Source organism: Oxyura jamaicensis, chromosome 24, assembly GCF_011077185.1.
Source record: "Oxyura jamaicensis isolate SHBP4307 breed ruddy duck chromosome 24, BPBGC_Ojam_1.0, whole genome shotgun sequence".
NCBI classification, from domain to species: domain Eukaryota; kingdom Metazoa; phylum Chordata; class Aves; order Anseriformes; family Anatidae; genus Oxyura; species Oxyura jamaicensis.
In genome coordinates, this window is record NC_048916.1 from 4,742,663 (window position 1) to 4,770,630 (window position 27,968).

At 48.1% G+C, this 27,968-nt stretch overlaps 1 protein-coding gene and 1 long non-coding RNA gene across 5 annotated transcripts in view; one reads left to right on the forward strand and one right to left on the reverse strand.

The window, feature by feature from the left end:
• The first annotated feature begins 716 nt into the window (after positions 1 to 716).
• TRIM29 (tripartite motif containing 29) lies at positions 717 to 27,907 on the forward strand. Of its 4 annotated transcripts, XM_035346323.1 has the most exons (11): positions 717 to 740; positions 2,157 to 2,206; positions 2,695 to 3,755; positions 11,131 to 11,226; positions 12,498 to 12,731; positions 13,130 to 13,328; positions 16,899 to 16,982; positions 20,008 to 20,067; positions 21,273 to 21,374; positions 22,481 to 22,557; positions 25,562 to 27,907. In XM_035346323.1, exons 3-11 carry the CDS (start codon positions 2,898 to 2,900, stop codon positions 25,622 to 25,624), a joined length of 1,773 nt encoding a protein of 590 aa, XP_035202214.1. In that variant the 5' UTR covers positions 717 to 740; positions 2,157 to 2,206; positions 2,695 to 2,897; the 3' UTR covers positions 25,625 to 27,907. The 4 variants fall into 4 exon arrangements, with proteins under 4 accessions (XP_035202214.1, XP_035202215.1, XP_035202216.1 ...); XM_035346324.1 differs by lacking the exons at positions 717 to 740; positions 2,157 to 2,206 and having other exon boundaries at positions 2,898 to 3,755; positions 21,276 to 21,374; XM_035346325.1 differs by lacking the exons at positions 717 to 740; positions 2,157 to 2,206; positions 20,008 to 20,067 and having other exon boundaries at positions 2,898 to 3,755.
• Positions 16,189 to 27,968, reverse strand: part of LOC118178093 — a 61,316-nt gene continuing 49,536 nt past the window's right edge. Inside the window, exon 2 of the long non-coding RNA XR_004756066.1 lies at positions 16,189 to 16,734. This is a non-coding gene — a long non-coding RNA (uncharacterized LOC118178093). The remainder of the gene's footprint in view (positions 16,735 to 27,968) is intronic.

Genomic DNA, 27,968 nt, shown 5'->3' on the forward strand with positions numbered 1-27,968 from the left:
AAGTGCATCTGCACATGACTTCCCTCTGTCACAGTGAATTTAGACTGAGAATCCTCAAAACTAAGAAGCAAGGACAGATGCCACCCAAGCTACTCAAAAGCCAGCCCATAACCAGAGGCTGTATGGAAGCACGGGCTGCCACAAGTGCCTACAACGGTTCCAACTCTGATGGGAGCAGCAATAGAGGACACACATCCCATCATCAGAGAGATCAGGCATGGCCACACTTTGCCCTCCTGCAACAAACGGAGGAGCTAAAGCCACGGCTGGCACCAGGGCAGAGCACAGCCCTAACACGAGGGACTGGCGGGTGCCAGGCTTCTGTGAGCCTCTGCACGGACATGGCAATCAATAACCAGCCTCGTCCTGAGCCCAGTTACTTCCGAGTCTGCCTGGGAGAGCTGCATTAAATTCATTTACTTTGCATTTGCACTGGTAAAACTTCGATGAAAAAAAAAGCAGTCCTTAAGCTTTTGTCTGCCTTATGTAGTCCAAAAAATAACAAAGAGTTGGGAAAGCTAGAGAAACAAAGGCACTCCTTTTCCAAGTCAGATCTCTACATATAGATATTTTTGTTTCCTAGGTATTAATGGTGGCTTGGAAAAGCTCTGCTGAGCCTTTTCTGTACACGTGAGAACAGGCGCCTCCACCCTCCTGTATTTTTAATTACTTGGAGATCTCCAGGACTGTTGATGTTATAAAGATCAGCTCAGCCTGGGAAGCCAAGAGGAAAGAAATACGTATGTATGCATGCGCCAGCCAATCTCTTCCTTTTATGAGCATTGTTTTTAAAAAGTAGCATTGGCCTTTGCTGTACCAATGAATGGCTTCTGAGTCGAGCAAGACTACGGTCCCATTGATAAAAATCTGTCCATTGGAAATGACTGCCAAAGGGGGACTGCAACCCCCGCCCCTTTCCCGTCAACTATTACCCCAAAACAATAGTGTATACTGAATTATTCCCCATGCAGAGCGAGCCATAACTACTATAGCCATAGCAGGCAGCACGAGGGGCTGACTCCATGGGCCAGAATTCAAAATGCTGCTCAGTTGAAGGCCTTCTTTTTTTTCTCTCTCTTGCTTTTTCTCTCCTTTTTGCATAGACAAAGCCCTTATAAACCATATCTGTAAGACTGGTGCTTCCTGGATATCTCATTCTCATATCAGATCCAAAATGTACGTGGTTTCTGTTTTGGGCTGCACTTCTATTTCCTCCACACCTAAAAAAGGGCTGCAAAGCACAGACCTGGGTCCTTCCTCTACTGCTTAGAGCATTTCCAGCAGGGGGGCTGCTACAGATTTCTAAGGAGAAATTACTGCAGGGTAAAAATCACATTCTCCAGCAGTAAAACCATTACATTCCAGGGAAAAAAATGCAATAAAAATAAAAATGAAATTAAGCACGAATCTTAAGCACGGTTAATTTACAGCCTGGGTGTTAATCTCAGAGCAATCTCACTGAAGTTCAGAGCATAATCTATGTTACATTGATATGAAATGAGTGCAGGTCCACCTCCTTCTTTTGAAGTTAATGGAATTCAACAGTGCTGATAAAGAGCCTTTTTCTTCTGAAATCTGTGATTCCAGTTGGCTGAATACAAGCCATTATGGGGTGTGGACTTTTTCTTTTTCTTTTTTTCTTTTTTTTTTTTTTTATTTAATGAAAGGAACATTTCATGAGCTTTGAAATGATTTTGCTGCATCTCCCATCCAATGTATCCTCTTTTTCCCAGTCAAAGAAGTGAAAAATGAAGGGAAAGGCAAGGGAAGAGAAAAAGTAAAACCACCTAAGTTGCTTTATCTGAATATATTCGTTTTGGGCAAAACGTTTAGCATTTTCCAGGAATACAGCTAATTTTTTTAAAACTCTTTTGCACTTCTTTTTTTTTCTTACAATAAATATTTTGGCCACCTAGCTGTAGAACATTTCATTTTCCAGGTATGTGTCTCTCAGTTCAGTGGACATTTATGGGAAGAGCTGCAGAAGGCACACTTGAACCCGTATTTTACTGAGAGCAGGCAATGAAACAGGCAGTGGGGGTTATTCAGTTAGTCACCTAAGTGGGGATCACATGGCCTGTGGGAAAACAGGACTCTGGTTGAGGTTTATTTTGGGTCTGCTATGTTCCTCTAATACACGGGTTGGCTCTTTCCAGGTCCAGATGGATGGACCTTGCACAAACCCAACATCAAAATCAAAATAAAGGTAAGAGGGGTCTTTTAAACCCAGTATTACCCATGTTTCTCCTCCCTCTCCCAGTGAATACAGTAAGCCCTGGGGGGGAACCCAGTTTAAGAATGCTTTATTCTAGGCGTTCATTTTAATTACAACCATAATTATTTTTGTGCATGTGTATGACCCAGTTAACAAACCCATCCTCGGCATCTCATGGTCTCTCCGACCCTGCCCATCTCTGCAAGGAGGTAACCTCAGCTCCTGGCAACAATGAGCAAAAATTATTTTTGAAACAAGCGGTAGAACTGGTTGCTACATCTTAATGAAAATGACTTTTTTTTTTTTTTTTTTTTTTTTTTCCAAGCATTTCTATGTATATAAACAGCCCTTCCTCCCAAACCTGGTTAGACAAGAATGTTCCTGGGTGTGGACCTCCTTGTATAATTAACTGCACAGCTGTAGCTTCTGATCCCTGGTAACGTCTGTTTCTTTCTTTCTTTCTCCCTGCCTCTACCTAGCATAATCCGGGCGTCCTTCTCCTCCTCCTTGCAGGAGCTCCAGGTGCGTCACTCGGGCAGAAACTTCCCTGCATTCCACCGTCATTCCTTGCTGGGACGACCGCGGGCAGGCACGCGGACGGAGCCGCTTCATAGAGGGCTGGGAGACAGGAACTGGAGAAGGGGCCGAGCAGCGAAGCCAACCGATTCGCCCTGTTTAGACGATGGAAACGGGGAGCGCAGCAAGGACAAATGGTACCACCGGCAAGCCAGAGGATGTGAAGAGCCCGTCCGCCCCCAAAAAAGATGAAGAAGTGAAGAAGACCACGAACCCTGGAGGAGGGGAGAAGGAGCCAATGAAGGGCACTGGTTCTTCTCTGGAGACGGGGCAAATCAAGAGCTCCCTCTTCTCTGGGAGTGACTGGAAGAGGCCCATCATTCAGTTTGTGGAGTCGTCTGACGAGAAGAGATCGACCTACTTCAGCATGGACTCGGCAGACTCAAAGAAGATGCAGTATGGCAGTGGACAGATAGGAGACATGAGGAGACCCCCCCTCTCCTTTGCAGATAAAGGCGACCTCAGGAAGTCCCTCTTCTCCTTGGATTCCAAAAAGAGCTTCCTGCCTAACGAAGGGGAAGGGAGGAAGCCGCTCTTCTCCGGCGGGCAGATGGGGGACATGAAGAAGTCTTCCCTGCCTCTGGTGGAGACCGGGGACCTGAGAAGATCCACCTTCAACAAGGTGCCCGACAGAGCAGCCGGGTCGCGGCCCAGGGTGAAGCTGGAGGATGTGCTGTGTGATTCCTGCATCGACAACAAGCAAAAGGCCGTGAAGTCCTGCTTGGTGTGCCAGGCTTCCTTCTGCGAGCTGCACCTCAAGCCCCACCTGGAGGGAGCAGCTTTCCGGGACCACCAGCTCCTGGACCCCATCAGGGACTTTGAAGCAAGAAAATGCCCTGTGCATGGGAAGACCATGGAGCTGTTCTGTCAGACAGACCAGATGTGCATCTGCTACCTCTGCATGTTCCAGGAGCACAAGAACCACAGCACGGTGACGGTGGAGATCGAGAAAGCGGGTAAAGAGGTAATGCTCTTTTTATTGCGTGTTCCCATCGGCCTTTCCAACGGGTCTCAATGTTACACCACGGCTTTCGTTCTCGAGCCTACAGTCTCCTAAAGTCATGGTTCAATGTAATTCTGGGATGGAAGGGTGGTGGATGGGAAGCATTTGGTGGAGAACTGATGTTGGAGGTTCTGCTGCAATGGGACCATCATCCCCCTAAGACCGGTTCCAGCAGCATAGCCGTGGGGCTGTGCAGCAGGTCGTTCACTGGGGTAGAGAACCTGGTTTCCATCCAGTTTCCAAAACTCTGCCTGAGGTTTTGGCAGTGTTTGCGTAGCGTGGCCACCTGCCAGCAAGGTGGGCATCGCTAACGTTCAGGACCCCCATAGCTCGGCAGCCCGATCAGTGGCGGCTCCGGTTTGCGGTTACTGCAGAAAATGCAATCTCAGCTTCTTGGAGCGAGCTTCTGCTTTCTTGTTTGTCTTTTCTGTTACGGAGATAATGATGTTGGGCCCCACCTATGGGAAGAACCTTTTGAAGCTTAGATGAAGAAAAAAGCCTGGTGCAAACACAGAGCATTTTAATTTTCCCTGAAGTATTACTACAATAGGTTCAGAAGATGGACATCTAAAGGGATGGGACTGGTATGGGAACCAGTGCTCACTAATGAGAAGTCTCCCACCTTTGTTTGCCTAAAGTCCCATGCTGTTTGCTTTCTGGGTGGATGTAAGATTATTCCACTAGCTTCAGTAAAGATCAGGGTCTCACCACAATTCGGTGCTGCACGCATCTGTAGTAAAAGCATGTCCTGGCCTGGAGACCTTCTGATCTCTCCAGACAGGACAGAAGAGATTACAGAAAGGAGCCCAATGAAACGGTAACATAAAACAATTTGCCTAGAGCCACACAGCCAGCCCATGGCAGGAACTGGAAGGCACTGAGACCTGCTAAATCCCAGTCTTAATCACAGCCCAGGCAAGAGCTCTGATGTGGTGAAAGGCACACACAAGTGCCTTCTCTTGGAGGTTCTGGAGTTACCCTGAACTCAGAGGAACAATTTAACTCTACAGTGCTAGGGAGATTTATCTCATGAGGCTGGGCTGGAGGAGCATCATTTTTAGAGCTCTTCTCTGTTGTCCTACGCACTACTTTGGGTCTGTTCTTGCAATGCCATCTCCACCTTGAAGCCTTACTAGAAACCAGACAAGACTTCTTCCATGTCCCAGACAGTCTCTCTTCAAGACGTTCCTGCAGGGGTTGCTAGCCTGCTGTTTGTTTCATGATTGCTTGTTTTTGTGTTTTGATGTCAGCTCTGAAATACTCCACAGTGTATGCCTAACCTTCGTAAAGCTGTGCCTAGTGTCTGCCAGGTTGTCCAATTCCTCTCAGCCCTTTCCATTGAGAATTTAACAGCTGCTCCCTTGAGGAACCAGAGCTGGCCACAGCCTTCTCCCTGTGTTTGGGTGGGCCTACGACACCTTGCTTGTGAACAGGGAAGCAGATCTGGGCAGAGGAGCCTTCACTGAGATTTAAATGGTGTTTGATTTCTCCCTCAGATTATTTGTGCCACTCTCGCTAGGTCCACGCCTGTCCTGTGCTGATTCTGCTGCTGCTAAGCCTCGGGGATTTAGGGCTTTATCAATGAATCATAGACATGTGCAAGGAGTCGTGATCGTGTTGTAACCTGAGCGAGCGCTCACTCAGACAAAAGCAATTCACAGGGTAGCTGTTGCTTACAAATGTTTATTCCTGATGTATTCACCCTTGGTGAAGAATACAGCTCAGCAAGAGCCACAAAGAGGAATGGGCCTTGTGTGCACCACCTATTCCTTTTCAAGTCTTGCAAATCAGCTGAGCCAGAACGCGACCACAAATTGGAAGAGTAGCAAAGTGTGCCTGGTGCCTTTGTGGAAAGGATAAGCACAAACCCCACACCAGGTCAACCCCATTCCTGCTCCGTTTGCACAACTTGGCACCCAAGCAGCTCCAGGGGAGCTTTGCTGCCTCAATACTTGCTAGATGTGCCACTCGATTGGTGACCAGAACACAGCTGTATACTTCTGCTCAGTGTTGGCTGCCAAGGAGCACCTGGTTTATCTGCAAGGATCTCCCAGTCCCTGGCCATACTGTGATGCCACACCTGCAGGGGGTTCCTGCTGAACTGGGGGATTTCCACACTGCGATGCTCCTAAACCTGACAGTTAGCCTGGGTGCTCGGCAATTTGGTTGCAGAATTGTCATGTAATATGTTATATTGTGCTCCTATTCCTTCCATATTGCTGAATTAATGCACATTACAGTGTCTTTCATGAATTTACTCCTGCTACAAGCCTGTAGGAAAGATATATAAATACTACTGTATTGCACTGGTGGGTTTGCCCCACAATGCAGACAGACAGCACAGCTTAAGAGGAGAGGAATGCAAACAAACAGCATGCAGTCACCCACTGGTTAGGGCGTTCAGGCAGACAGTGCAAAGCGTGGGATCTCTGGCTGCAGAGGGGGAGCACAGCAGCACCTACTTGAGGGTGAGAGCCCCTCGTGCCCTTCCTGGCGTGGTGCTGAGCGGAGAAAGAGAGAAAGGCACAAAGGGTCAGACAGAGACAACTGGGCACATAGGATGGAGATGTATTTTCTGAGTTTCTATCCAGTGGTATTTGTTATTTTACCCAGAAAGACTTCAGCACCTTCCACTTTGCATTTATTTCCTGCTACAGATTTAAAGGAAGACTAATGACCCCCAGAATCAGCACAAGAAAAAAAAATCCTTGAGGCTGGGTAATAACCACACTCTACTGAGAAGTGAGAATTGTCAATAGCAGCTTGTACGCTCAGATAAAGCCCTCTGGCCAGCTTGATTTACCAGCAGAACTGGAGCCCCCCCTTTCAGACAGCATCCTTCATTTTGGAAGGGGATCCTTCATTCAAAACCTGTTTTACAGGCCTGTTCTCAGAAGGAGACAACTCCACAGATGCCTGCTAGCCACAGAGCTGCAAATAACCTGGCTTACTTACTATCCATCGCCAGCCTCACTACTCAGCGTGTCGGGTCAGATCTAGCAAAAAGCACTTTGATATATTTTTTTTTCCTTTAATTCTTTACCTTTAAAGAAAAGTTCGCGCTGCGCAGCAGGTTTAAAGAGGCAGCAGAGAACCGCTGGGCAGGAACGCGAGCTGGGTGTTCCTGGGTGCAACGGAGCCACCTGTAAAAGGGGAGCCAAGTTGTAAAAGGGGAGCTTTCACAGGCTGAGGGAGGCTTTGAAGGCGACCATCCACAGAGATGATGCAGAGGGGTTTCCATCTGGGCCTTCTCAGCACTGTTCTGGCTGAACACAGAGCACACAGGAGCGTGCTGATGTGTGGAAGGATTTTTGACCTTTCCCACTGATGGGAAAAATTTCCCACTAGGGCATGGTGTGGCCACGAGACCTTATCTACACCAGCTGTGGCTGCTCTGCGGACACAGCTGAAAATAAAGGCTCTTCCCACAGCAGTGCAGCTACCTGCACACCGTTCTGCCTGGCCTGGGCGAGTAGACCTGCTGAAAAATGTGATTTACAGTAGCTTTGCCCATTGCATTAGTGCCTCGACGGAGGGGGCACAATGTGGGGAAAAGCCACCAGCTTGTGGGTAAGGAATCCTCCACCTCCTTCAAACTGTGCAAAGCACAGAGCCTTTTAGGGCCTCAAATAAGATGCTTACCAGTGGCATTTTTGTAGGGTGTTGACAGAGTCTGCAGAGGTCATAGCCCACCACCACCTGCCTCTGCTTAACACAAGCTTAGACTGAAAAACCTATGGCAAATCCAGCAGAAAACATCTCAAACAAGCAATTTACTAATTTCTCAGCCATGTCATTTCCAATATAAGCCCTGTACTGGGATAACTAGTTTAAACACTTCTTCCCTGGCTTCATTATTGCATTTGGCTGTTGCTGTCGGGTAATTACCATAGCTCTCCCAGGCTGGTGACACAGGGGTGTTTCCTGATTCAGGGACTGGGTTCCCAGAGCATTAAGACATGATGATGCTTGTATTGCTGCCTTGCAAAAATGAGTTGCATCATGATGCAAGAGTCATAATCTCACATCTCCAGGTCCTGTAGCACAAGGGCTGGGTTCAGCTGTGGATGTTTAGGTGTACATTCTGAACTTTCACTTAGGCCTCATGACTGTCCTAATTAATTTAGGCTGTAGCAGGGGATCCTCTCTTAGCTCAAAGACTCCCTGTGCCAGCATTTCTCAGCTTGCTGTAGTCAGACTTAATGGTCTTAACATGTATTTCCTGGATCTTCTTCTCTGCTGTTTTTGTTTCTGCACTGTAGTGACCCCTCCAAAGATGGATGCAGCTCCTATATAATCTTTCACTAGGAACTTCTAAATCTGAGTCTCACACAATGGATTTGGGGGTGGGGTGGGGAGATGTAGGGGGCATTGGGGACTATTAACACTAGAAAATCTGAGAAATCTGAAAGAAGCCAAAAGAGAAGTTTCTTCACAGGGGATGGAGCTGAGAAGACCCTACTGTAAATGTACATATGGATAGCTAAATCCATCCAGCCTTAGATCAAACAGGGCCTAAAGACCATCATGAAATCATCTTTGCTGAATGCCTTAGGTTGTGCTCTGTCTCTCATTACCAAATCTGCCTCCTTGTGCTCATGCTACCAGTTCCTGTGCTAGTCCATATTCTCCCTGGACCTCTTCTTCGTGTCCTTGTTTTGGTAATTTTGGTAAGAATAGTTCCTGTGTCTGGACTGTCATGCAATGGAGAGCCTCCCTTCATCTCCCCTGCCTTGCCTGGTGTCTGTATTAGTATTTCCTTTTGCCCTCATTATGGGTGTTTTAACCCAAGCTGAACTTGGATGACTATGAGATTTGCATTCTGGCTATTGGAACTATCTCTGTAATTTCCATTTGCAAATGATAATTCTTACTTTAAATTGTAGTGTGGGGCTGATCTTAAATAGTTGTTACATCCCATCCCAGAGGCACCCAAACTGCCTTTCTGGGTGAAGGGATATTATAACTCCAACAAGCTGTTAAGAGTTAGCTACCACTTTTGAGCAAGTAATAGTTTGCAAAATTCCTTTGAGACCCATCTTAATTAAAAAGTACCATAGAAGTATAGTATTGTTATCAGCACCTTACAGCCAGCACCTGGAAAATTTTCCAGTGACCTTTCCTTTCAAATTCGTTGTGATCAGGAATGTCAATGTGGCTGTGAAATGTCTGCCCTTCTCAAAAGAAAACCTCAGTCCCTCTCTATTTGATTTCACTCATATTTTTGTCATGAGAACACCCTGATACCTAGGGACGAGGAGGGGAACAAGTCCTCCCATTGCTCAGGAGACTTCTTTTTACCTTGCAAACAATGAATGTAATCTGGATGTAGCTCTGTGGCTCAAGGGAAGAAGTCGCATTGCAAGATCTCAGATCGGTTACTGGAGTGGGATGGATATCTGGATCCAAAGTGCTTTTATCTCATCGCATTTCCCTGCCATGCAGAGATGGTTGCACATCTTTTTTGTCTTGCTGCAGTGCACATGAGAATGGACTCAAGCATGCAGTCCTTCAAATCACTGCCTTGAAAATGTGGAGAGTATAGGGTCAAGCTCATGCCATTACTTTCTTGATAAGTAGTAGAGCAAATTTCCTTATCTTAATATCCATATGGCTCTCTTATGAACCCGTACTACAAAACCCTTCCATGTCTGCCCCAAATCCCTGTAGAATATGAGCTCATGGCTGCACGCAGTTGGCTATTGTAGGCTCTCAAGATGTATGGTCTCCTAACTCTCCACAAAGAAGGACAACTACAATGACAGTGTAAGGATTCAGCTCCCCTGGCACTGAGATACCTTTGAGTGCATTTACCCTTTTTGTTTGCCCTTTCTGCTCTTTTATAGGGCAATAAAACCACCATCAAATTGTTTTCCCTCTATAAATAGCGATTTTCTAAATTGGAACAGCTAGAGAGAATGGCTCTCAGCTGCAGCTGTGCTTGATTCCAGCTCAAGAGGATGTTCAGACACCGGGGTGATTGGCACCAAGACAAGAGCCTTGATGGGCTGATTTCCCTGGCCTGACAGGCTGACACTGCGTTGCCTGTTCCTCATGGCGTGATGCTCCTTTCCACTCCTTGGATGAAGGACTGAAAACTTTTTAACTCCCACCCCTGAGGGCAAACATGATCAGGAGAGGAGACCCAGGTTTTCAGGTTGTATTATGTTCCTGGACTGGTGGCGAAGCAGTGGGAGCTACGCCTTGTGCTTTAACAGCAGAGACCTCACCGTGTTAGCTGCTGGGTTTATCCACCCCTCCTCTCCCCTGCCTTAACTTTAGGCCTAATATAAGTGCTTTTGGGTAATGCAGACATTTACCAAAGGATGCCACATGTACCGTGGGTTTTTAGAGACTTTCTGATACACCACAGCTCCGTTGTGGCATACCCAGTTCCTCAAGAGCTCTGGGGATAGGCGCACCACATGCAGATTGCCCGTAGTTACACTCGTGCTGGGACCAACCACACATGAAACACAGAAAGATCTCCAGACACGTAAACAAAGGCTCTGCCATGATCTGCTGGGCAGGGAGGTGGTGAAAAAGAGCAATGGAGGGAGGGGCTGCCGGAGGTAACGGCGCGAGGCTGGGTGCTGATCCAGCCGGGTGCTGATCCAGAGGTGCACGGCAGCATCCTGTGCCAGGGCACGGCTGCCCTGGGCTCCAGCTCCACGAACCCTCTCCCATGTCTGGGCCGTGCTTCCCTGGGAAGGCAGTGCAAAACAAAATGCAAATGAACCCCAGTGAAGTTGCTGATCTAAGCCAAGCATGGCTGACTACGCCTCCTCCCCCCTTTCCTTTTGTTTTTTTTTTTTTTTTTTTTTTTCTTTATATATATTTTTCCAAGCATTCCCCAGCTTCATCATAACATGAAAGCTCTCAATTCAGAGCAAATTAATCCACAATCCTGTCTAAACAGAATTCCTGCCGGAGGCATCGTCCTCTTGTTGCAACACTCGTCAAACGTCATTCCGTAATTACATGAAAACTGTTATTGCTGCAGAGGCACACCCTGGGATGGGCCCTTCGCTGCACACACAGCTCAGTTTTGAAACTGGCCTCTTCCCCCTCCAGCTAATGACTCTAATGTGATTAAAAGCAGCTCCATGACAGTAGCCGGGTAGGTGGGTGCTTCTGCTGCTGGCTTTGCTGAGGGAGCTGAATCCCTTGACCCAGGCAGAAGCTCTGGGATGGTGCCCACAGTCAGCACATGGTGTCCATTTCGAGCAGTGCCAGGAACCCGCACATCCCAGCTGCTGCTGCTCAGTGGGAGCTCAGCACCCCTTAGAAGCAGGCCACCCTTTGCCCCGCTCATGAGACTCCCCTCTTCTCGCAGGCTGAGCTTTCACTGCAGAAAGAGCAACTGCAGCTGAAGATCATCGAGGTAGAAGATGAAATGGACAAGTGGCAGAAGGAGAGGGACCGCATCAAGGTGCGTATGGGGTATTAAGTTTATTTCTCCATTTCTCCCATCTCTTTGCTTTCTTTTCCCCTCTCTCTGCTCTCCCTTTCCTCAGTGTCTCTGACATACCCAGCTCTTACTCACTCCATTCCTTCCCTAGTCCCTACCTCATGCCAAGTCTTGGAAACAACAGCTCCTGCTGAGCTCATCCTGCAACACACCCCGCAGGAGCCCAAGAGGCGGCAGCACAGCCTCCTTACAAAGTCACCCGGGACACATCCCTGCCTGGGTTCCCGCAGCTCTCCCATCACCTGTAGCCACTGCTGATTCGAAATAAAGGTGTGCTGCTTTTAACCTCCTAGTTCGCCTACAAAAACAAACTCCAGTAGGTCTCCGGATTGCCCAGGCAGAGATAAGGCAACAGAAATAGATGCAGTTACACCAGCGTTTGTCTTGTTTATAATGGAATAGCTCATTTCCGTACTGACGGAGGGCTTCTTTATAATCCTTTCAACCACACGAAGGGTTGGAATATAGTAATGGTGTTTTTCTTTTTCATTTACACCCTAACTGAATAGAGCAGTGAAAACACTATTTGGAGACACCCCAGAGAATTTGCATAATATTAATAGGCAAAGCTGTTCTTCTCCCTTTTATGTGGTGCACACACACTGGCTTGCCAGTTCTGCTTTTCGTCTGCTTTATTATTATTATTATTGCTACTACTATTATTATTATGGGAAATATGACCTAGAAATTTTAGCTCTGAATATAGTTACATCCACAGTCACTCTGAGGAATATTTCAGGGGGACGTAGAGATCAGGTTTTGTATAAAGCTTCGGCACTTTTCATCCTTTGGAATAGAAGGAGATTTCATCCTTAAATCCTTGAGGAGCCAGAGCCATGATTTAGAAAGTTAAACAGTCTTTTTTTTAAAAAAAATTTGTTTATTTATTTTTTTTTACATATAAATATGTATACACACTTTTTTTTTACACCTAAGAGTGCAGTTCAAAGAGATACACTCTTATAATGACGAAGACGGCATGCACTGCAGATTATATATATACACAATTATTGCAAGAATTAATATTGCTTATTTCTGCACTGCTTTCTGGCATAAGGCTTGCATACCCAGAGCCTACATATTCACTGTCTCAGTGCTGAGAATGCCAAGACACATCCCCCTCTGCATCCCCCTGTTAGCAAGTGCCTCCCTGGGAGGTTTCACATCTCATTTCTCTTGCCCTCTCCCATGTCTCTTCTGCTGCCTCCCCTCTCCGCCCCTTCCCCCTGCAGAACTACACCACCAACGAGAAAGCCACAGTAGACCAGCATTTCAAAGAGCTGATCCGTGACCTGGAGAGGCAGAGGGATGAAGTGAAGGCTGCCCTGGACCAGAGGGAAAAGATTGCATCAGAGAACGTGAAGGAGATAGTGGATGAGCTGGAAGAGAGGGCGAAGCTGCTGCGGGAGGACAAGGAGAACAGGGAGCAGATCCACCAGATCAGTGACTCCGTGCTCTTTCTCCAGGTCAGAAAGATCTAATTTTCCTTTCCTTTTCCCATGAGGGAGGGATTTGTCCCAATGACAAACCTTCATTTGGTGTAAGAAGCATTAATTTTCTCCAGTTCAACACACATGGATGTCAGGAACTGGCCCTGACGTTTCAAGCATGTCTGCTCTGGTAGGTGAAGAATGAACTTAGAGGCATGACAACGCCTCATATTTCTTTGTCTTTTTCCTTTTATTTATTTATTTATTTATATTTATTTTTGTGGCTAAAGCTCAGAGTCAAAGCATTTGACTGCTCCACCCTCACTCTCCACTATTCTCCTCTGCACTTCATATTATTTGGAGCCAGTCTCAAGATCTAACCTCTGCATATATAATTTATTCCTCAGTAACATCCCTTCCCTTCTTTTTGGCAGGAGTTTGGGGCTTTGATGAGGAACTACGTCCCCCCTCCATCCCTCCCGACATACAGCGTGCTGCTTGAAGGGGAGAGCATGAGCCCATCAATGGGGCTGCTCAGAGATGACCTCCTCAATGTCTGCATGAGGCACGTGGAGAAGATCTGCAAGGCAGACCTGGGCCGCAACTTCATCGAGAGGAACCACATGGAGAATGGTAACGTATCCAAAGTACCCGAGACTGCCCCATCCCTCCCCGGGCAGAGCCATAGGTAGAGATGGAGCCGGCTGTCCTGCCAGGGAGTTAAAGCATCTCGTGTAGAGGACCAAGGGATCCCAACCAACATCAAGACAATGCAGTAGCTCACTACGTAAATAGAGAAGGCAGGATTTATTATATATATATATATATATCTATAAAATAATCTAAGAAGTGCTCTGATGAGTTTTACTGGAAGAAATATGAATTTATCCACCATGGCATGAATGTATCCAGCACAGCAATTCCGAAATCCTATAATTAGGGCTATTTATCTGATTCAGTTAACATATTTGCTGCACTGCTATCACATACCATTTAACAACAGAAGGTTTCAGCCTGAAACATGAAATGTCCCACAAGCACCTGTCACTGAAAGTCTTGTAACAGCTTTTCCAGTAAAAAGGCCTCCGTTTTGGTTAAGCCAGGTGTTGAAGAGGCAGAGCTCTCTGATCACATCTCTGCAGGTCCCACTGTGCAGAGCTTTGCTTGCTACAAAAACAGGGTGCCCAACGGTTCCTGCATTTCAGCAACGTTTAGGGCTGAGTAATCTTTCTTATGTAAATAGAGAGGGCAGGGTCAATACCACAGCACTGCAAGGAATCTTCTGAGCCTTTGAACCCACTTTCTACCTGTCTCTTCCACTTAGTTCTGCCTCTTCCAGTTAGCTCTGCAGAGGGGACTTGTGAGGCACAAAGCTCCCACGTAGGACAGGACAGAGCACCAGACCAGGACCCCACAACCACAGTTCACTTCCCAGCTGTCCCACAAATGGCCTTTGTAACCTTGGGCGAGTTACTTAATCTCATTAAATGACCCCTTGCACGAAGAATAATAGGGATGGAAATAAAGCCTTATCTCACCGGGCTGCTATGAGGATATAGTCTATTAATAATTGTGGAACCTCAGATAGCAGAGCAATAAAGGTCAAGAAGCTGGATAGGTAACCTGAGGGTAAATTGCACCCTGCTGTCCAGATGGGACTCAAAAAGATGCAAGAATAGCCTTCAAGTCCATTTTATATTGCACAAGCAGCTGAGAAACTCTGCTGCAAACCTGTGAGATCTCTGTTATTTCATTCAGATTCCCAGCACTCATTAAACATTCCTCTCCTATTAATACAGCACATCTTTCCTGGGCAACGGTCATGCAAATCTCTCCAAATTCCAGAAAGGACAGATACACATTATAAGATAGTACAGTAAAAGAGGAGGGGAAGAAATAACCGAGGAATAGGAAAAAAAAAAATAAAAGAAACAAAAAACAACCTATGAAACAGATGCACACAGGTCAGAACAACATAGGACCCATTACTGGAGAACAAACAACATTTTTCAGAGCCTGAGTTCGGTGAACCAGCCTGTCTGACATTCACAATTTATAGCAGTAGGAATGAAGGTGACATGGCCCAGAGTACATGTGAACGTGTAGTGAAAATCACAGGTATTCATCAGGCGACAGCGGCATGGAGAGAAAGAGCGGGTCCCTGGCCCCAAGGAGCCTGCACTGCAAGCAGCTCATTAACATTTATCTAACACCATCGTTTCCCATTAGACATGAATTGGACAGACAAGATATTTTTGATCCAGGGGACCAAAGTTGGAGAAAAGTCAGGAATCCCATTCAAAGTGTTGAGGTTTCATAGCTAGAGCCAGCTTTTTAAAGTCCCATACCCTTAAGCAGGAGCAGAAACTGAACGTCACTTCTCTTCCAACATTTACCGCTGCAGCATGCGTGGTCAGATTCTCAACACTTTGTGTGCTAAGGTTTGCTGAGAGATTTGGCCCTAACTTAGTACAAGTAGATGGAAAACAATGATCCAAAAATCATTTTTGTACATTTTTCTTTCTTCTCCTTTGTTCACTTGGACTTTTGCAGAATTTCTAACCCCCCCCAAATACTCACAGCACTTCTGAAGGTTAGATGAGTAGGGCAACAACACGTTGCAGTCAAGGATTTTTGCCTGTCCTCAAGCATATACACTTTACTTGGCCATTTGTACAACCCAAGAGCACGCATATGTTCAGTTCCAGCAGCTCTAGATAAAGGCTGGCTACCTCCTGATCAGTTGATCACTTTTAATTAGGTTTCCCTCCATGTTACTGAAGCTGAAACCCTCAACGGCACTTGAAATCCGTGGGAATCAAGTGCCAAAGCACTTCTGAGCAGGGCAACACTTAACCACTGCCAGAAACCTGGGCGCTTTCAGAAACTTTATGGGGGATTTAATGGACACAGCTTGGAGTCTGCCTAATGAGAAGAACAGTGGCATCCACTCAGCTGGGAAATGTTATTTAAGGTGTAGCTCCAAAACTTCGCAGCTCTCCGTTTTTCAAACCACAGTTACACTTGAAAGAGGACAGCACTCTGCATCTAGTGACTGCAAGGAAATAACTCCACAATTACTTAATGGATTTAATTAACTCAGACTCCCCCTGAGTCACTGCAACAAATTCATTTGCAACCAGCTTGATCTTCTAGTGTAAAAAAATTCCCAGGAAGAAATATTATATTAATGGAATGAAACCTGCTTAATAGCAGACTCCAAAGGGAATCCACTTTCTTCTAGTTGTCATAACAGGTACCTACTTAGTAGTGTGGCAAGGAGGCAAATAATCAGAGAGCATCCAGGGAGTTTAAATAGCACAGAAATAAATTGCAGAAATAACATAAAAGTTTGTGCAGTGACTTAAGATTCAAACAATGGAGCTATCTAAATGTGGGAACCAAATTTACAGAGAACTTGCAGAGAACAATAGGTCTATAGAAGACTTAAGACTTTAATGTATATGTATGTATGTATATATATATATATATATTTCTGAGCAAGTGAAGTGATAGAGCATCATTTCTTGTGGATCATTCCCAGAAAACCAAAACCAGGCTGTGCAATGCCTGGCAAAAGGGTAGGATTCATTCACTTTGAATGCAGCTCGAACCAAACATCCTCGTCCGAAAGCCCAGGAAGCTGGAGCTGTTTGCAGCTCAGGTTTAGCATCTTTAAAAATCGGACGAACCAATGCACTGAGCCCTCCCAGCGCTCCGACTCTCTCGAGCCTTGCACTACCTGCAGTTCCAGACGGGCTGGTTGAGAGCCAGCTCCGTGCACAGGCTGAGCACACAAAAGCAGCCAAACCCAAACCAGAGCCTTTGAAGTGGGATCCAGTTTTAGCCATGGAGCAGTCCTTTGGTTGGAAAACGCCTCAACCCTGGAGTGTCCCTGTGGATGCTCAGGAGATAGTGTATCTCTGCGGAAGGGCTGTTCCTCAGCTCTTCACACTTCAGCCGTGCCAAACCTCTTTTATCCCAGAATGTTGGGCAGCCAGCACATTTTGGGGCTGCTTGACCTTGCAGCCAGCAAGTCCTAGGGCAGAGCTACAAGGATAGAGTTGCAAGGGTAGAGCAATTTGTTTTCAAAGGGCACCACCACCTCTCCCTCTGTTCCTGAGGATGCATTTCCAGCCTGTTGTCCCCTTCCCCTCCTCCTGTCCCTCTCAAGGCCACTCAGCTCCTGCTCTGCTCCCGCAGGCGACCACCGGTTCATGATGAACAACTACGAGTGGAACCAGCCCGATAACTTGAAGAGATTTTCCATGTTCCTGTCTCCCAAAGGTAAGGCAGCCCAGTGGTGGCCGGCTTTCTTCCAAGCTCACCACAGGAAAGGAATTTCATTAGTGATTTGTCCCAAAATTGGCTTTCCTTCACTTATTTCAGTGCTGTCCCTCTGGACTGGACCGAGATCAGTCCCCCCATGTTTGTTTATGCCAGGTCTTCCCTCCAGCTTACAAAGCTTCGAGCAGTTTTTGCCTTTCCATCTCAAACAAGGCAGAAAAGGCTCTTAGCTCCAAGGAGGAGAGCTGGAACAACTGAACTCCCTCAGGAGGGAAGTTTGTGAAGACAGGGGAGTTTTAACACCCGTTATCAGGTCGAAGTAAGCATTAACCTCCACCAGAAGCTTTCCCCTGTGTGCTATCAAATGGGAAAGCTACACCAGGCTTGATCTGAGTTCGGATTTTACTTTCACCAGAAAACATCTTTATTTTTTTCCTAGCAGGGAAAGGACGCAAGAAGTGAGTAATGTGCCCTAAAAAAGCAGGAGGTTGGGGTTCTTTTCTGAGTTCTTACACTGACAACAAGAGCCCTTGAGATCTGCTTATGGCCCCGTTGTTGTTTGAACACTCCCGGATGAGTGAATGCCTGTTTCCAACACATTCAGTTGTAAAATGGCAGCTGCCTGCTTCCAAATTAGCATCAGGACCTCCAGAGTGAGAAGCACAGAGTGATACAGCCCTAGGCAAAGCAGCGCCTGTATTAACAACGGAACAGAAAGCACGGCACGAAATCAGTGACCAGATTTCCTCTGGTCCCTGGCGAGCGAGGCCCTACCTGGGTTTGCCAGGTGTCTGCAGCTGCTGCTCCGAACAACCAGATCGTGGCAGGGCAAACCGAAATGCCTGCAATTAGTGGTGGCACCCCCCCGAAGGCACACGTGGCATGCTCTATGGCCTCTGCCAGCCTCAGGGTTCCGTGGGGACAGCCCGGATCCCAACACTGAGCCCTTTGTCTGCATTTCCCCTCTGCCCTTCTCCTCCATGAGCAGCCCACGGCTGGAAGCTTGCGGGCAGCCCTGCCTGGCGCCGTGGGGACGGGGAGCAGATCCTGGTTCGGTTAGCAAGGACTGCGCCCTGCTGGCCCACAGCGTCTTCATCAGAGGCTGCCAGGGCCATTTTGCAGGTGGAGGGTTTGGTTAAGAGGGAACCCATCTCCAAACTCTGCCCAGGTGGTTACAGCTGCAGCCTGCGCCAGCTTCTGCTGAGCAGAGCTGCTGATGCTGGGGGGAGACCAGTCCGAGCCCTGCATCCTACAGCATTTTCAGCCTTAAAGGATGAGTGAATCAACTAGAACTGTTGGATATGGGATTTATTATTTCATGTTGTTATCAAAGCCAGTGAAGCCACTTGCTGGATGCAGACAGCTGCAGAGGCGTGCGAGTGCTGCACACTGGCTAGGAGCTCCGTGACCCATCGCTTCCTGCAATGGGCTTTTGAATATACAAATGCTGGGGGAGCACTTGTTCCACCCACACACCCACATTGTCCTGAGAGCAGGCACATTTTGCTTCCCAAAGCTGCTCTTTCTCTATTTGTCACCCATCAAGTTACTTCACCCAGAAAACAAAGCCAGTGATTGCACACCAAGTCCCTGCTGAAATGGGGACTGAGCAGGGCTGGCTTCTCCACCAGGGTGAGCGTGCAAAAACGATCCCTTATGGGAACACGGTGATAGAAAGGAACCAGCTGCTGCAACCATGCTGATGGGGACTTTGGCAACAGAATGAGTCAGTAGGCAAAACAGGAGACATGACCCACTTAAGCCTGTGTGCTGGCTAGCAAAGGATTATCTGATGAATAATGCACTATAGCCATAAGCACTTAACCCTCTAGGGCTTTCTGTCCTCTAGCAGTGTGTCATGTAGAAGTCCAGAAATGCTTTCAATTGCATCTTTTCTATGGAATTCCATAAAATGGAAGAAAAAAAAAAAAAAAAAAAGAAAAAAAAAGAAAGAGGCCCCTGTCCACCCATTGTATTGCATAATGTGCACAGAATCCTTGAATATCTCGTGATGGTTTTCTAACACACCCTTTTTCTTGCTGGGTTGGATCAGTGAGAGTCCTGCCGTAGGCCAAAGCAGCGAGTGTGCTTGCTGTGCTGAGGAATGCTACCCAAGCAGAGCTCGGTGCTAATTGCACCGGCCCACACTAAGAAACCACTTGGACTTGAGCTGACCTTGTAGGTCTTTAAGTCCTGCTTAAATTTAAGGAACTTTCTGCTGCTCTTGTCGTTAAAGACAGTATCACAGAGCACCCAGCTGCAGAGTGGAGACATAAAGGGCTTCAAATGCTGCCTAAAATTTGGGGAACAAACTGCTCGACACTCCTTTCTGTCCTCTTCTGGTGAGCTTTCTTCTCCTGAGGTTGCAAACATTTTGGCCAAAGCCAGGGGAAGGTTGGAAAGATCATCTTGTGCCTTTGCAGGTCTTTAAATATGCAGGGTTACTCGGTGCATAGGAAGGGAGAGGTAACTGCTTAAACAGAAACACTGCTGAACTAGAAAAGCAGACCACAGGATGGCAGCAAAACAGCTCGCAGCATTCATCACGTTTTTTGCTCCTCTGGGAGTCTGATGTCTCACAAGAGGGGTACGGCAGCACCAGGCGGCATCACAGCGTGCAGCCCTCGTGAACCCCTGCAGCACATGCCTGTCTCGGAGGCTGAGGCGCCGTGCACGCGAGCAAGCAACGTTCCTCTGCTGGTGCCTCTCGTGCTCGAAATCCAAACCTCTGCCTGCAGGTCTCTTTGAGAAATAGTCACGTCGAGTAGGCAAACTGAAGTTGGCAATTTAATGGGGCTAAAGACAGCTCTGCAGCACTGAGAATTTCATTTCCTAAGCATTGCAAAGTCTGTTCAGCAGCCCTAGAATGCAGAGAAAAGCTCAGGCTTTCCTCCCTGAACCCAGACTTCTGCTTTGGGGCTGCTTCCAAAATGGTGGGGACTGTTTCATAGAGCAACGCCAGGCACAGGCCTTGGAGCCAGCTCACCAGGAGCCAACTGCTGAACTGGATGCTCTTGTTTTACAGCCAGTTTCAACCCACGATCATGGGAATTTTCCTCCTTCCAAGCGACTGAGGAAACACTTGGTACGGGTAATTCCGCCTTCAGTTTGAAAGGATCTAACCCCCCGTGCCACAGCTTTCCAGCTGTCTAACCGACCTCTGCTTCCCCTCTCAGCTGTCCTGTCACTGTCCCACAAAGCCATCTGGGGTCAGCAGTGCCGCCTGCGCACACCCAAAGCCCAGGTCTCGCTGCCCTAGGCACTGCCCGTGTAGGAGGGGCGGGTAGCTCTGGTCCTCATTGTTTGAGCAGTGAAAAGAAGATGGAAAAGTGTTTGTACAGACCCTGAGACACCTAACCAGCTGCGACAGGAATGCCGACACCAACCGGTCCGAGGCGAGCTGCGGAGCTGGGGGCAGGAGCAGGAGCTGACTCTGGTTCCCCCCAGGCAGTTTAAGAAGCACAAGGCTGCTCTTCTCCCTCTCATGTACACCTTTCACTTAGCTCATAAGCTCTCAGAGATGTGGCCTGCCCCCTGTCCACAGCCTGCACAGCATCAGCACGATGGGGAGGGGACGTTCAGTGGTAGCGTGGTGCGGACCAGCAGCAGCGAGTCGTGCCTTCTCTGCCCAGCTCCCCACCTTCCCTTTTCTCTCCTGTCTTTTCTTTGCTTGTTCACGCTCAGGGTCCTGCCTGCCTTCATTCACTGGCAGCCCACGAGCATCCGTGGCCACTCGGCCCGAGCCGGGGCAGCTCTCGAGACTTACAAGCCACAGCTGAGCCCTCCCTGCTCCCCGTGCCACAGGCAGGGCTCTCTCCCTCTCATCGCCTCTGCTCTCAGATTCCTTTTGGCAGCCAGGGCCTGACCCCAAGTTGGCCAGGAGAGGAAGCCTTGCTTTAATTTCACTGGGCTTTGAATAAGGCTCAACTGCTCGGAGGCAAGGGAGCTTTGGCAGCCGTGTAGTTTGGCCTCGCTACCCCAGTTTCTGGAGAGGCAATTTTCCAAGGAAGCTCTTCGGTCACACCTGCACTCTGGGTCTCACGAGAGAAAGGCTCTTCCCTCCCTGCCCGGAGCACTGGGACCTCTTCACACTCACACACTACACCGGGACCCCACCACTGGCTGCTGATCTGCTTTTTTCTTAAGGAAAAGAACAGGGACAAAGCCACCAGTTCCCATTTCCCCCCAGGCTGGCTGGAGGTAGTTTTACAGGGTGTGTTTGGAAGTGCTTAGGCTTCCCCAGTGCAGCACGCAGCGCCGTGGAATAACGCAACCTCTTCTATCTTCCAGTAGGCAATGGCACTAAGCTGCCTTTTCAGTTCTCCTCGGTGGGACAGAATCCGCCCGGTGACTTCAGCAAACAGTCTGATGGGAGCCTCTTCACTAAGACCGGTACTAGGCATTTGGTTTTTCCCCTCCTTCCTCCTGCTCCTTGTTTAGGTGATAAGGCATTTAGCCCTGTCCTTGCCCCCGCGAGGGGGCCTGGAGCAGTCCTGCAGCTGGCCCACCTCTCCTGCCCGGGCTGTCAGTCTCAGATACGTGCCCATGATGAGCACCTCACACCCCTGAACCAGGGCAAAAGGACTTTACTAAATTTGGTTATATCTAGGGAGTGGTTGGAGGGGGTTTTAGTTTCGTTAGTAAGGCACAGAGATGAGAATTTAGATGATTATAGATTCACAGGAACCAGGGAGAGAGGGATACTGGGAGATGAGATTAATTTCCTTTACCCCCTAGCTTCATCAGTGTTTGAAAACAGCTATTATCCTAAAAGAATAATAGCCACAGAGCACAACCTTTAAAAAAACTATGTGCTAGCTGCCAATTCTCCTTCATCTGAACCAGGAGCCCCCATCCACTGCCTCCTAATCCTCTTTCCACGCTGCCAACTAGTTCAAGGGCACCAAAGGTTGAAGCCAAGAGCATCAGCACCTGCCAAGCAGAGTCAGACCCGATTAATTTGCAGCTGGGAGGTGGTGGGGAAAGCCCAAAGCCCATCTCCTGGCAGTGCTGCAGCGGGTTGTGATGCAGCAGGGCTGCTATTAGTCCTGAATCAGAGCTGAGCTGGTGCAGTAGGAGGGGGTTAGGGCTTATCGCACTGCCAGAGGTACTGTCATTAATTTCTGACATGAAACCCAGGCCGCGGCTCTTTGCGCTAATTAAATAGCCTATAGTGTTCTTCGCAGCAGTCAGAATGCTTAGTTCAGGACTTGGCCTAAATTTAATTGGACTGATTGCATTCCACCTCCCTGCATTCCTCAGACATTTTAATTAGACAGGCCTTCTTCACTCCCTTCTCCGAACTGGCTGGGCGGTGGAACAGGCATCTGTCCGAAGGCTGTGGTGTCCCACCCCAGAAACGGCTGCATTTCCACGTTAAGCAGTGCAATACTAATTACGTGGCACATCCAGTCCTGCTGCTTGCCTTGACGCTTGCGAGGGGAGAGGGGGATGGTGTCGGGGGCTGACCTGTAACAGGCTCTTTTCTGTTGTCACAGCTTATCCCTCAATAGTGAGACATCAGTCTGCAAAGGTGACGCCACAGACGTGGAAATCCTCCAAGCAGTCTGTATTGGTAAGAAACATACCCTCGGTGTGAAAGCATGTGCACAGCTTCAGCAGGAGAAATATCTGTCCTCAGGACACCTGAGGCTCCAGGGACCAGGGCTGGGGTCCTTTGGAAATGGGAAACTAGAAGCTTCAGGTCAGCAGCTTCTGCTATTTTTCCTGTGGTTAACTGCATCCAGAGAGGGATACAGATTAATCCCCCTGCCACCACAGCTCTGGGTTGTAGGAATAATCAATATTTCAAAATGACATTTTGAAAGGATTTTGCCCTGGTCTAGAATTTGATCCCGGCTTCCAAAAGCTCTACAAATATTACAGCAGACATGTTGGGATCTGCAGAACTTCTCCTCCCTGCGTGGATATTGTGTACTCTTAGCTGTCTGTGACATCTCGAAAACACAAATTGTGTAACGCCGCAGATAACCATATAAAAGGATCGTACTAATTACATCCCACAGCGAGCTGACAATATCAAAGATGAGAGGTCAGACAGTGATGATAAATTACCAGAACATTTATAAATCACTCGTTTTCCACTGCTACCACAAAACAGGTAACAGTACACTGCAAGGGCCAGAGGATGGTAGTATTTTAGGTCCTCTATTCTTATATGTACACAGGTAAAAAATAATCAATGCATAGCCACGTAAGTTCATCCACTTGTTCTTAACATCCCTTTGCACCGTGACGCATTAAGATCTTGCATGATCTGAATTAAGATGATCAAGATTTTGCCCCCATCTCCACAGCTGAGATCTATTTTTTGAGTTCTCATTATACATTTGTGAAAGATTATTTACTGCTCCCTGGAAATAGGACTTGTAAGAAGGAGAGGGTCAAGAATCGATGGCATTCTCATGCTGAAGGAAGAAAACAGAGAAAATACACGGCAGTTAGCAAGTGGCTGCTCAAGGACTGCAGCTATATGTCTGCTAAATTTAAAAGGCCCCTCCAGCAGATGAATGCCAGCGACAGGGCTGTTCCTGGACAGACTGGGGCATGTTCAGAAAATCCAGCCTTGAGTCTTTGAATGTGTGGCAGCAAAGCATGTCTCCTAGGAACAGCAGCTTGCTGCAGCATCTTCTCTGCCTTGTGTTTGCTCACCACCTTTGTAAAAGATCCACTGCTTCATGGTGTGTGTGCCCAGATGGAGATCCCACCCAGTGATTTTAGACATAAGCCTGCCCTCCCTAAGGGAAATTGGGTCAGGAAAGTCAAGTTTCTATTACCACTGGGCTCTGCTGGCTCTGAGGATGGTCTCCCTAGCAAAAATCACCATGCTGCCAGGCAGCGAGCGTGCTGTGCTCTGTGAACACGACCCAAACCTGCCTTAATCCCCACAGAAAAAACCTGGCTAACTTCTGCACAACGTCACCGGCCTTTTGTCTCTCTCATGCATACACTTGTAGTGGCTATTTTATTTTTATAGCCTCTATTCACCAGATATCCCTGAACCTAACAATTGAGTTGATAAATACAAGCATTAAAAAGTCCCAAAATAGAAATATACACTCCGGGCTGCAGGAGCTCTGCAGGCGTTTTATGGTCTATTGGGCCAATAATCTAGCTTTAAAAATAGTCTTAAACATGTATTTAAGTAATACACATTCTAAAAGGTCTGTAAATATGATTTTTTACAAAGGACTGTGCTGTATAAGGAAGAATGTTTTTTAGCCCACAGGGAGCTCTTTAAAATGAAGCCCCCACCCTCCCTTCCGTCTCTTAATTAGATTGGAAATTGAAGCCATAAAATGAAAAGAATTTCACCAAAATGGAGCGTTGGGCAGGAGGTATGGGGAGTCAGCACTGAGCAGCAGGGTGGGTTGGGTTTGCTCTGCCTGTGCCTCCAGGCTCCTGCCATGCCCGACATCAACTGCTGCGCTGCACCCAGACATACGGACACCTTCTGCAAGTGAGATCCAGGCAGGAGATCAAACCTAAGACAGATCAGATGCTGCAAAACCGAGGTGCTTCCTCACTGCCTCGTCTACCACTTTGCTGGTGGAAGCACATCCTCATTTCCACAGATGCTTCGGGACATTTCGGTGCTCCTCAAGGGCAGTGTCCAAGGCAGCATTTTTCTGAGTTGCTTCTAGGAGGAGCAACAAGGGTTAATCCTCGAGTTTAAAGCACTGCAATGCAGGGGACAACAAAGACAGGAGGAATCAGTTGATTGCCCCAGAATTGGTGGATCCAGGCTAGAGATTTCACCTTGAACAGTGCAAACAACGAGCACTGTTAGCCAGTAAATGGGTTTTTGTGCTCTGCAATCATCCCCAGCCAACACCAGGCTGTACAACACACCTCTGCCACGTGTTGCTCCTTTGTAATGGTGCAGGTAAGCATGAAATTCCTGGGGTAGGTCCCGATGAGAAGAGAGACAGCTAGGGACTGTGGTAAATAGAGCTGGAGAGACAGGAAAATGGCAATTCCTCCAGGCTCTGCCCTTGTGCCTCCTCCACTTATGCTTCTGTTTACACAAACATTTATACGGGGCCCACGACACGTGGAGGTGCAAATAAACAATTCATTGTGCGAGAACTTCCAGGTACAAGAATTTTGGCTTTCCAACCAGGGAGCACAAACAAGCACCGTGCAAGCCAGTCCGTCGTTCACATAACTGTGCACGGCGTTAAGTGTGAAAACTCCCCTGAGCTCTCAGGTTAGCGAGCAATTAAAAGACACCATCAGAGGCATAAAATTAGAGGTGACATTCCTCTTCTCCCAGAAACCTCTCGTCAAGCCGTGAGTCACAGTCTGAGATTTTGTACCATGCACAGACTCATTTGGCTTCGGCACGAAGTCTATGCAAAGCATATGTGCAAATCAAAAAGCAACACCATTTGCATTTGATCGCTCCAGCAGCGAGGTGAGGTGGTGCTCTCTGCAAGACCGAAGGCTGAAGGTGTTAAGATAGGAGTGTGTTAAGATGCATACGGTCGGGTGAAGTGTAGGCGGTCAGAAAAAAAGAAGGTAGGTCAAACTCACATGCCCCAAATTCTCCATTGCAGTCACATTACCGCCCCTTTTACGTCAACAAAGGCAATGGAGCCACCTCCAACGAGGCACCTTGATTCCTGAAGATTTAGGGAAGAGCTGGCAGCACTTGGAGTGAAGACTCAGCTGCGGATTTTCATGGATGTACCTGCTACTATATTAACCTTGCTGCTCTAATCTCTGCCAGGGAGAGGGAAGGTGCAGAAGGGAATAGCCTTTTACTAGAGGAAACACGGACTTTTTTTTTCCAAATCATCTAATCGCCTTGAAAGCTCTGCAGGCCTTAACAACGTAACCCCATCCTCTGCTGCCACCTCCTCGTTCCCTCTCTGCCACCACCCTTCCCTTTGCCTCTGCAGAGCTGGCTGCTCTGCTTCTCCTGGGAAGCATGCATGCTTGGGTAGCACCCACCCCTTCCCCTTGCTCTGTTTTACCAGCTGCCCTGCTCTCCCGAGTGCTTGTACAGCTCTTAAGTCCTGGTGGAAGGTCCCAAGCTGGGGGGTCTCAGGGGTCTTCCTGGGATGGAGAGCCCCCGGCCACCAGGAGCGGTGACAAGCTAAGCTCTTCCCCAGCCTCTCTGCCCCATCTTCAGCCCTGCCTCGGGTGGGATGCACAGCTCTCACTCGGAGCAGCGCCAGTGCCACCACCTGCCCGAGACCCCCGCAGACACCCCCTGTCCCATTGTGGTGGCACTTTTCCCTCCCCAGGCCCTTCATCAGCTCAGCCCTGCTCTGGCTGGCTAGCAAAATCCAGCAACGGGACCTATTTCGAGCTGCTGTAGCCCTGGGCCAGCTACAGGTGGAGGGGCAGAGAGGCTTTCTATTCCATCAAAGTACCCCTCCAGCCACCTTTCAAATTAAGAAATAAAAAGAAAACCCATCCTACTAATAGAAGATTGATTGGGTGCCACAGGTGTTGGGCGGTTCTGTTTCTTTTTGTTTTAAATTCCCCTACAACAAAATTGGTGGATTTTTTTTTCAGCCATGGGAATTAGTTTGCTGAGGATAGTCCTTTTTATTTGTCCCCCAGATAGATGAATCACGTCAGCACCCGGGCTGCAGAACAGCCAGAGCTGGCTAACCTTGCCGTGATCTCACTGAGATCCTTTTCCTTGCCCTTGGACAAAGTCGAGAGGCTAGGTGCTTCGCAGCCCACCGAGGGGAGCAGATGGCCCCTCGCAGGACCAGAGCCCACGCAGCTGCGGAGCGGCGAAACGAGACCTGAGGGCTCCTTTGCATGGTTTGCTCTGTTCAAGAGGTTTTGGAACGGCTTCTCCCCGCCTTTCCTACCCCAAACGCTTGCAACGCCTGGCTGAGGAAGGTCACACCCATTGCTCCCTGAAAATTACTTTCCTGCTAATCCCTGTGCAATGATGCTCACTGCTTTTTAATCCTTACACCTCAGACACAACTTCTGAGGCTGGAAGCTGGTAGCTCCAGAATACTTGAAATGGCATTTATTTTATATTCTGTTTTTGTTTTTTTTTTCAATGACCAGAGGGTAACTGGGTAGCGTGGTGAGGAAGGACAGGAAGGAGAAACTGGGACAGAGAAGAGGAGATAGAGGAGAGGAAAGGATAGAAGAGTTGCTAGGAAATGCACCGCGGGGCTTGAGTGAGTGTGAGAGAAAGGATAGAAGAAGCCCCCAGCACACACCCCAAAATCTCACTGACTTTTTTTATTGTTTTTATTTCCCTCCTGAGCAGGCATCTTGTGTTCACTTGGGTCACTTCCATTCCAGTGAAAGCTTCCACCTCTTCCTTTCTATTTCCCAAAATGTGGGCACGATCCCTCCTCCTCCTGAACCTGGATATTAACATCCCCACCCTTCTTGCCTGCCCTAAACAAACTCTGCTGCAGCACCAGCTCACATCCGAAGTGCCCGGGGGTCCCTGAGACCATGCCAGGGTGGAGGAACCAAGGGTCCCTTCCTCCTGCTGCCCCCTCCCCAGCCCCTATTCCTTCACCCTGTTCTCTCCCCTTCTCCTCCTCACTTCGAGGGCCTCATTCAGATCTTGCACACACGGTAAAACCCAACACGAGCGGAGCTACTCCCCATTCCCTCCAGGCTGGGTGTCCCCATCCTTCTCCCCACAGCCCTGCTGGTGTCCCCACCAGGGGTGCTGGGGAGGGGGGCACAGCTCCTGCCCCTACTGTCCCTCGCTTCGAGGTGTGTTCTGCATGAACTCTTTTTATCGTGTTTGTCTCGATCAGCAAAGCAAGAGGAATTCCATCTCCTCAGACAGGACACGACTGCGCTGATGTAAACCAGGCCCCTCACGTGTGCAACTGCAGAAATAAAGGAGAAAGCTCCATGTCTGACAAAAACCCCTGGGGACAACGTCTCTCTCTGTCTTTGGTGTTGGCATGCTTGTAACAGCCTCAATGAGTTTAGGTCTCTTCCAAATATTCTTTATAGGAG

Bases quoted from the DNA above. Each gene is read 5' to 3' on its own strand.
- TRIM29 (XM_035346323.1), top strand. From the start codon at position 2,898: ATGGAAACGGGGAGCGCAGCAAGGACAAATGGTACCACCGGCAAGCCA. The intron at 13,329-16,898 runs GTAACGTATCCA...CTGCTCCCGCAG, and splicing joins GAGGAACCACATGGAGAATG to GCGACCACCGGTTCATGATG. The intron at 20,068-21,272 runs GTACGGGTAATT...TCTATCTTCCAG, and splicing joins AGCGACTGAGGAAACACTTG to TAGGCAATGGCACTAAGCTG.